Raw genomic sequence first — 9,859 nt, forward strand, 5'->3', positions numbered from 1 at the left:
AAAGGAGATAAAAAACCCATTAGATCTCAGGGAGGATGTGGCCACAGATATGAGTAGTGGAGTTAAACTAATAGGTTCAACAGCATTAATAAACTTATCAACCATACCAGTGAAATCAGACACATCAGATAAAAAGCTACTGTGAGTCTCTGGTCTATAGCAGATGCAATACAACAGTCAAGCTCCAGTATTCACTCCAGTAAACACTTATAATGCATAATGCAGCCAGTAGCTTAATATAATATGTTGCAAGTGTTGAAACACAACATACATATATGCACTACATATCGAGTAAAAAGTTTAAATCACAGCTTTACATATTTTAAGATGGATGTGTTTGTTGATCTGAAAAAAGTCTCCCCTCCAGTCATAAACTTTACACAGCTAAGATGACATCATCAGTTGGAGCCGCAGGGATTAGTGATCCTTGTTGCTGATAGGCTCAGTGGGAAAAGGGTTGGGACTTCATTAATAAAAGCATGAAACACACATGAAGTGTCAAACCAAAACAGTGAACAGTCTGAGAGAAAAGACAACATTACAGCAGTAGAATCCTGACCAGAGGAAAACAAGGTAAGATGGTCTTCCTTTATCTTTACTAAGACATGTAACACAATGTAGAACATATGAAAAGATGAGGTACGCACTGAATGGACACATTTATTACATATTTAGAACAGTTGACAAAGCCATGTATTAATTTTATGGCAACCACTCTATGGACCTTTACAGTTATATGTAGGTTTATGGGTATAGTGTTTGGAATTATGTGTCTGTGTTTATGGTTTGTGCCATGTTTATGTTGTATTTGTGCATTGTGATTAACTCTCCATTTATCAGAATATCAGTTGCAGTAAAAAGTATGCATTATTTGAACTATTTTATTGCATTGCCTCAAGTTCATTATTAATATAGTTTATATTGTTTAATAATTAGTGCAGCAGGTTATAGTACGGACTATCCGTATGCTCTCATAACCTAAAACAAGACTTGCTGAATAATTAAAAAGTTATATTACAGCTTATGTGATGATTGAATTCATGGCACATTATTTTTTCCTAAAATCATTTTGAATATTTTCCAGAAAATTGGAGATTTTTGCCATTTTGCTACTTTCCAAAAATACGTTCACCATTATAGTTTTGCTGTTGTAGGAAAACACAAGTGTAGTTATGGTAACCACCAGTCACCTGGGTGACTCACTGAGCCCCACGCCTTGTCTGAAACATGGAGAGGGAGGCTCAGCGTGACCGGATCATCCCTCATATTACACACCCTTTCCCGAACAAATATTCATGCTGATATCAGCATTGAACTAAGCTGTTTACTCAGCCTGTGTCATTTCTTATTCAGTGGTTTTATGCATTGGTTGAGAAACAGGTGGGAAAGGTCCTGTAAATGTCAGTATACTGGAATCAAGGTTGCAGGTTCAAGTTGAACCTAATGCTTGTAGAATTGCATTAAAATGCATAAAGATATCTAGCAAAGAACTTCTGATCAAATGTTGCCAAGTGGGTGCTTTAATCACCAAATATTGAAAGAGTTGTGTTTTTGTGTAGTACATAACTTCATTTTCTAGCAATATGAGTATCTGGGAAAAACAGGTTTATGATGAGTCTGTTTTGCAAAGAGGACAAAAGCAAGGCTGTAATTCCAGGACAGTGTAACTGATCTCTCTCCATTGTATTTGTGTCTTTGGTTGTCACAGAAGACTGTGAGCTCTCCTAACATGATGCCTACAGCTAAAGGCATGTCCCACATGATTCCCAACCACGTTCTGAGAGTGGGTCAAACTATTCGCCTGGACTCTGCTCAGGAGACAGTCAATAGTCAGCCCAGTGGTAACCATGGTGACTCTGATCTCGACATCTCCCTGAATAATCTCAACCAGCTCATCCTGGATTTGGATCCGACATTTGAACCCATTCCAGTCAACAAAAGTCCGTCATACATCAGCTCTCCCGCAGGTACAGACTGTTTTGTGTAACTATACTATTCAAACTTTTCTAATGCCTCATTTCTTAAACACAGTAACCAGGTCTCCAGAGTGCATCAAAGGGAAAACTACAGCTACAGAGGTGTGACGCAGAGCACAGTAACACCACAAAGCTAATAGAACACATAGCCTGGGGCTTTGGAAATTTACCCGCCCTTTTTGAGATTTGAGATCAATTTATTTTTATAATGGGGTGATTGCACAACTTCAGCTGTTCTGGGATTACTGCCCAGACAAGTGCCACACCCTGCACAGGCTACAGCCACAAAAGCAAACCAACAAGTCACACATGAGGGTGGAACAGCAGTATCTTCACTGTGCAGTAACAGTGATGACAAATCAGACAATTCATTGGTCTATTTCATCAGTAAAATACATAAATCAAGTGATGTGTTGATTAGTACTCCTGTTGCAAAATACAATATTCCCATAAGTAACAATACTCACCTACTTAGAATCTGAAAACCTTTATGTATGATTCTGTATGAGTATTAGTCATAATTATGTAACTCTGGTTGCAGGGGCCACGTGTCTGTCTTGCCCACAGGCTGCAGTGTATTCCTGAGGGCTTAGACTCAGTCAGACAGATCTTCAGGTGCACACGAACAAGTTGAGACAGAAACAGTACAAACTCAATTGAATGCATTCAGTTGACATACTCTAACAGGTACATGCATGAAAAATATGAAAGAGTTTCAGCAACAGTCCATTTGTATGGATGCCAAGTCCCTTCTGCTGAAAGAAAACCAAAACATGAAGTCAAAGTAATCAGGGACCATGCAGTGTTTTTCATATACTTCACAAAATTCCCTCCTATAGTCTTTGTTATTGTTCTTGCAAACACTTTCTTCTCTATCCTTCTGCCCAGATGAAGATATCTCCCACAGCGTGTTGGTCTCTAGAGGATGCACCCCACATACCATGGTCCAGTCTGTGTCACCCAGTATACCCATCCCTTCACGGAGCAGTCTCAGCTGCAGGACCAGTGGCCTGCCGGTATTCTCCAGCTCCCCAACATGCTCACTGCCTCCGCTGCCATGTGGAAGTGCACCCCGACGAATTCCCTCACCAAAGCAGGACATGGCGTTTTCGCAAGGATCCTTCTTGTCACACCACAACAGAAACAGTGGCGTCTCGCTCCTCTCCATGTCAACATGCTCAGACACCAGCTACATCCTTGGCAGGTAAAACTCACTGTTAAAGCATGGCCTGCCATTAATCAGGTATGCATGCTGTACATGCAGTCTTCCAGCGTATTGCGAATACTAGTGCAGTGCACATTGTAAACATTTCTGTGTGGAATGGGCTGTTTGTTTGGCCTGTGGTGATGCTGGTTGCAGTTTTCTTACAGAAACTGTAAAAGTGACCTGCAGTAATTGAGCTGCAGTAAGTAAAGACTTGCTGCAGGACTCCGTCCACAGAACCGCTGCTGCACAAAGAGCTGTTCACCTGTTTATTCAAAGTTCAGAGAAGCTCAACTCAGTGCACAGAACCCTGAACCGGAGAATTAGTTGTTGCCATTGTCATGACCGGCCCGTTGTCGTGCTGTTGTCATGATGACATGTTTTCCCAGCCCCCGCCGCCACAGGGCTGTGGTCACCTGTTTACTCTGTGTGTCCAAATTGCAAATTCGACAGTGCACTGCCTTGGGCATGCAGTGGGAAGCTGATAAAATAAATGGTTCTCAATATAACAAGCCACATACAGACAGACAAAGATTTCTGGAATATGACCAATTGTAAACACTTCCTCTTCCATCCTGCATAGCACCCTGTCCTTGGCCAGTGAAGATGCTTACTCTCCAGAGTCCAACCTTACCAGTATGTCCGGCTCCTTCAGTGATGTGTCCACCATGAGGCTGTTTGATAACAGGTACAGCGCAGACAGGCCTTCGCTGACAAAACAGGGACATCTGCAGGAGCTCCATAGCAAAGGAGCACAGAGCAGTCCAGCTTCACTCAACGGGTCTATGACTGACATCCCTGTACTGTTGGTGAATGGTGCACCAGAACCAAATCTGCACATTAATTCTCCTGGACCAGAAATGGACTTGATACAGACTGTAACTGTGTCCCCCTCGAAGCCATTCTCCCCTCACAGTGAGTCGCAGGTGTCACAGTACTCAAATTTACTGGCAGCTACCACATTTTACAACACTATTTGACATAACTATCTTTATGATTGTTTAGGTTTCCGGGCCCATTTTAATGGCAGTGAGCCCTCAATGAAATTTGTCATGGATACTTCAAAGTTTTGGTTCCTTCCACATATCAACAGAGCAGAAGGTGAGAATCTCAAAACAGCACTTCAAACATATATGAAGACTATGTAGCTTTACTCCAGCTCTCAAGTTCATTCCTCTGATAGGATCCAGTTCTTTTTTCATCTCTGTGATACCTCTAAGCCTTTTCTGTGATGTTTAATTCATTCTAGCTGAAGCCCTGGTACGAGACAAGGAAGCAGGAACATTTGTGGTGAGAGACAGCACCTCTTACAGAGGCAGTTTCGGCCTGGCCATGAAGGTGGACCAAAGTCCTACCAACTTCACTCTTTCCACCTACCCAGGTAAATTGTTTTACTTGTCAGTTGTTGTTTTATCTGACCTGATGAGCCCTTTTGAATCACATGCCATTATAATAAACAGCAGTGTTTGGTCGGATACAGGACATATTGGGCCTTGTATCCCGCAGCTTCCACTTCCAGAGACAAACAATGTGAACACGGTGTAGCAGAGAGCTCATTGAGCTCATTTGTCTATAGCAGAGACCTGAGAGGCACAGGGAATCACTTACTCAACTCTGCTGATGTGTATGGTCATGTCTGACGACATCCAGCTATCTGTGGTGAGGCAGGAGACAGTGCTGTTATTTTTTCCACCCACAGTATGTCCTGTGTAAACACAAAGGAAAACCAGCTGTTTATGGAACTGTAAGCAATCTGAGAAGAAAAAATGGACCTCACTCACAAAACAATTTTGAGGCTTACTTCATTTACAGATTTATTTTTTCAACTGTTTTTGGAATGAGGATATGAAAGACGTGCGAGCAGTGTGTTTGCACTAAGGCCATTTCAGTGTATGCAGGCTTACAGTGTGCTGTCTGTTTCAATCTCCTCTGCTGAATTATATCTCCAAGGATAATCAAAACACAATTATCCTTGGTCCAGGGATGTCACTATAACCTTTTCTCTTTCTGGGTTTTTCAGGAACAGTTTATAGTGAAACAAGAATTTTGTTACACAAAATTATGAATGATTTATAAGATGTGATGGAAATGAGAGATCTGAAAGAAGTACAATTTGATTGAATGAATGCATTGCCTAGAAAATATGTGGTGGCTAGGGTAAAGTACCCTGTTACATAATGGGTTACAGGCTATCCTATCATTTCAAATTTGTGGGTTTGCTGTGTGATCATCTTGCTTTTTGTTGCTGAGGGCTGTAATGTGGTACAGGAGACTAAAACTGAAAATGTTAAATGCATCAATTAGAATAATTCATCAAATACGAGGTATATTAAATAATCTCTGCCATTGCCTTTTTATCATGACACTTAAAGTTCAGTGTAAAATGTCCTGACATTTGTCCTTTATTAAAACAGGAGAGAGCAGTTCAGACGTTGTCAGACACTTCCTCATTGAATCATCAACTAAGGGCGTTCGGGTCAAAGGCTCTTCTCAGGAGCCATACTTTGGTAAGTGCCTGCAACACCTACAGATACACATCTAGAAGTTATCAGCTTTTCTTAAAATGCACTCCTACTCAATATGACTGCACATCCTGCTCTGGTGATGTCTGCCCCACCAGACCTGAGTCAGCCATGTCTGGCCTCAAGGGATGTGGGTGGGCAACAGCGCAGGGATCTTGTTATTTATTCAAAAGTATGAGGTCATGAGGGCGGGTTCTCACACCCACAGAGCCATTATCAAGGATTATCATTGTCTTCCCTCTTATCAGAGTCTAAGGATTGTGTAAGGATTGAGACTCATGCACTGCTGTACCTGCCTCATGGCTGAGATGAAGAGAAAAGGAAATCATGTCATCACATTTCTTCCTCTTTGCTGTAGCTGTGAGCTGTAGTCAATTTCACACTGCAAACATTTTTTCAAGTACCATTGCAGTCACCTGGTTTGCTCAATATAATATGAATAAAATAATAACCATTTTAAATCTCAACGTCTTCCTATCTCAACAACTATATCCAGATTCCTTGTCAAAAACCTAAACTACCATACACATCCTAGAAAGTAACCTATGCAAAACACCAATATTTTACTTTTGGTTTTCCGGAGTGACACAGTGAGTTTCTCCATCATGCTTTGACAAAACTGTGGTTTTCTATTACTTTTAAAGGTAGTCTCTCAGCCCTGGTCTACCAGCACACTATCACCGCTTACGCTTTACCCTGCAAATTACTGCTCCACTCCCAAGGTGAGTAAGTCCGCCTATAATGTCACTGTGTGTGTGTGTGTGTGTGTGTGTGTGTGTGTGTGTGTGTGTGTGTGTGTGTGTGTGTGTGTGTGTGTGTGTGTGTGTGTGTGTGTGTGTGTGTGTGTGGTCTAGGTTGTACTTATTTTGTGGGGATCGAAGTCTGTTTAGGCTATAATATAAATCATTAAACTTTAAGGCTATGGTTTAAGGTTAGGGTTAGATTTAAGTTAGAGGGGGGGGTTAGGGAAGTGGTAGGTAGGTGGATGTAGGGAAGTTTCAAGAAAGTCTCCAAGAAATTAACGTTGTCCAGTCAAGACTGTGTGTGTGTGTGTGTGAATGCGTCTGTGTGTTAATGTATTATTTGCGTTCACAGATCTGGGCACAGCAGAGCAAAAGTCAAATGACAAACCAGCCTCAGACGACAAGAGTAAAACAGGTGAGACTACACAACATACAACTCACCCCTGTTTATTACCATTAGTATATAACTCAAGGTTTTACTGCAGGCACCTCACTTAGAGTAAAACAAGGAACAACATAAAAATGAGGAAACTCAATAGCTGCTTATTAGTAAGGACAGGAAATGTCACATTTAAGCTGCAGAAGTTGTTTGAAGCTTCTTTCATGTGTACCGTCCTATCGTTTCTCCAACTGTGCCTGTTTGGAGTCCACAGGCCTGCCTCTGAATTAATGTTAACATAACAAACATTTAAATAACGTTATCGCCATGTTGTTTTCAATGAGCGAAAACAGATAGGAAAGGAAAGGAAAGGTTTCCTGACTTCTGAGTCAGATCTGAGACCCATGCAGGTTAACTCACCCTCATTACAGCAGCCATTTTGAATGATCATGGCGGGAAAAGCAGACTCAAGTGTAATAAATGAGCTTGATTGAAGGACGCTGCATCATATTCTGGTGTGTCAGTGCAGGAAGTGTTGTCCACGTGTTAAATGGAACAGACATGTAATGACAGTAGTTATAACTAGAGTTTAGTACCAATGAGGAGTAAAAAGTCTGTGAGCATTCAAGAAAATTGCTTCAGTTTGCTATGACTGTTTGTTTCGTAGGCCTCTGCATAATCTTATCCTGCTGATGTAGTGGAGAAAAAGTACAATATTTAGCTCTGAAATGTGGTGAACATGAAATATAGAGTAGCATAAACCAGAAATGATCAGAAATTAATTTAATCTATTACTGAGCGTGATAAATAATTCACAAATTAGTCAACCACAAATATTTTTGAAGTTACTAAAGCTGTCTAGGAAATATTGAGGAAAATATTTCGATGGTATTGCGGCTGCATCGTCCTGTAGCGCACTACAAGTTTGTATCATAGCTGTATTGTAGCTTATATCATAGTTTCCATTTATTTCCATACATATTTCATGTATATCTATTTCAATTCAATTCAGTTTTATTTGTACAGCTCTGTACGGAGGAACTCCAAAGTTCCCACTATAAGCAAAACACCTTTTCTGTATATTCCCTTTATTTCCACGTACACACACACACAAACAGTGTTACGAAGTGCCGATGCCCTTGTTCCCGTGTGTTCTCATATTTCTCATAATTCTCATATAATAACACAGTGTTCATCCATTCCATAGCTTGCAACTTCATCTACCTGAATGCTGTTCCCACCGAGATGCTGACGGGCCCTTGTGCCGTTCAGAGGGCAGTGTCCTCAACATTTGGGAAGGTCTCAGGGTCCTTCATACCAACTGTGGTCAATCTGAAGGTGTCGTTGAAGGGTGTTACACTGACGGATATCAACAGGAAGTAAGAAAACACACATCCTGTGCACTTCTTTCTGAGATCCTACTTACAGTACACAACAAACTCATGGTGGTGGTGATATGTGGTTTGTGTGCAACATTCTGTAAACACTGTACATTTCTAACGCCATCATCATTTTTTCCACAGGCTTTTCTTCAGACGCCATTACCCTGCTCACCTGCTTAGCTACAGTGGTGAAGATCCAGACAATAGATTGTGAGTATATTACAACAACATGTAGTGAAATAAAAGTGATTATTTTTTTCACATCTGTCCTACACATCTGGTTTGGAAACATTATGTGATGTTCATTCATGATACTTACTGAGAGTAAAGAGCTCATTGATCAGCTCATTACTCCTGTTGAAGTGTTTTCTGTTTTATTACACATAACATTAATTCACCACCGAATTTAAAATGTCTATTGGTCATTACATGGACTAACAAATCTCAGCATTTTAATCTTGAACTGTTTTACTCTCACAGGTGGATAAAAGGTTCCACATTTGGTGCAAGGTAATTTTTTTTTTTTACTTTTTATCATTACTTTCTATATCAGAATGATGTTTTGTATCTGACTGTAAAGTCTATGTATTGTTTATCTCAAAGTGAAGCCTCACAGGTTCTGAGGCTCACTTGCAATGCAATTTTTTCTACTGTGCAAAATATGTTAACTTGTACTTCTGTTTGAAATTGAATCGAAATCTAATCTTTCTGTTGCTTCTTTGTTCCACCAGGATGTTTGGCTTTGTGGCCAAAGGCATCGAGGCTGGTGTGGAGAACGTATGCCACGTCTTTGCAGAGTATGACCCCCTGCAGCCTTGCAACAAGACCGTCGAGGTTATTCAGGCGGCCATAGCCAACCTTTAGACACACAAGCACTGATACAACTCAAACAGCGTGCGGCTTTAAGGCCCTCTTTAATGCTGTCTGTATGTACTGTCCTTTTCTCAAGTAATCTCTTCAGTACCAGAAAAATGTAGATGGAAAGTGCTTAGCATTTTTAACATGGTCAGATGATTAAAGTCATATTGAAAAGGCAGGTACAACTGCAGCATATACTGTATGAAGACTGAAGACTGAAGAGTGGTCTAACAAGAAGAGACAGGGGACCAACAATGTATAGTATGATTGTAATTAAATGGCACACTGCTACTTAAAATACCGCACAACATTTCTGATCTCTTGCTGAATATATGAAGCTGCCCAGAAAATCATTACAGTGTGTTATTGTGTAAAATGTTAAAACCAACATCTTGCATATACAGGTGGGTGCAGCAGTGTATTTTGTCTTGTTTTTAATGTTGAATGAATACAATGTTAATTGAAGTTTAAATGTTCAGCTGATGTTCTGAAATATAAATCAATGAGGGAATTTGAATGTTCTTTAATGAAAAGCACTTGAAATATTGTTATGTCCTTTAATTTCAAAGCAGAGTTTTTGCATATACTCTAGGTCAGAATGTATTTATTATACCGCACTGTAAACAATTTCTTTCTGTATATTAATGGTACTCTTTTTCAAATTGTTACAATTAAAAGCTACACATTGAACTCCTGAGGTTGTGTATGGGTGGGTGGGCCTACACATGTTTATTTGTGAGTGAACTATCTTTTTCCATTACCTCAACATCAAAGCGTCTGTACCGAGTCTGAACA

General features: G+C 40.4%; 1 protein-coding gene across 1 annotated transcript; it reads left to right on the plus strand.

Annotated features, from left to right (window-relative positions):
* Window positions 1–477: 477 nt before the first annotated feature.
* Window positions 478–9,754, plus strand: LOC118100086 (tensin-4). Its single transcript, XM_035144813.2, has 13 exons — window positions 478–573; window positions 1,709–1,967; window positions 2,865–3,180; window positions 3,764–4,095; window positions 4,186–4,281; window positions 4,430–4,561; window positions 5,595–5,687; window positions 6,347–6,424; window positions 6,798–6,860; window positions 8,032–8,203; window positions 8,348–8,416; window positions 8,687–8,716; window positions 8,938–9,754. Exons 2-13 carry the CDS (start codon window positions 1,730–1,732, stop codon window positions 9,068–9,070), a joined length of 1,752 nt encoding a protein of 583 aa, XP_035000704.1. The 5' UTR covers window positions 478–573; window positions 1,709–1,729; the 3' UTR covers window positions 9,071–9,754.
* The last annotated feature ends 105 nt before the right edge of the window (window positions 9,755–9,859 follow it).

This window comes from Hippoglossus stenolepis, chromosome 2, assembly GCF_022539355.2.
Source record: "Hippoglossus stenolepis isolate QCI-W04-F060 chromosome 2, HSTE1.2, whole genome shotgun sequence".
Lineage (NCBI taxonomy): Eukaryota > Metazoa > Chordata > Actinopteri > Pleuronectiformes > Pleuronectidae > Hippoglossus > Hippoglossus stenolepis.

Excerpts from the sequence above, each read along its gene's own strand:
- LOC118100086 (XM_035144813.2), top strand. The coding sequence starts at position 1,730 with ATGATGCCTACAGCTAAAGGCATGTCCCACATGATTCCCAACCACGTT. Across the intron at positions 4,282-4,429 it reads ACATATCAACAGAGCAGAAG|CTGAAGCCCTGGTACGAGAC; the intron begins GTGAGAATCTCA and ends AATTCATTCTAG. Across the intron at positions 6,861-8,031 it reads AGACGACAAGAGTAAAACAG|CTTGCAACTTCATCTACCTG; the intron begins GTGAGACTACAC and ends TCCATTCCATAG.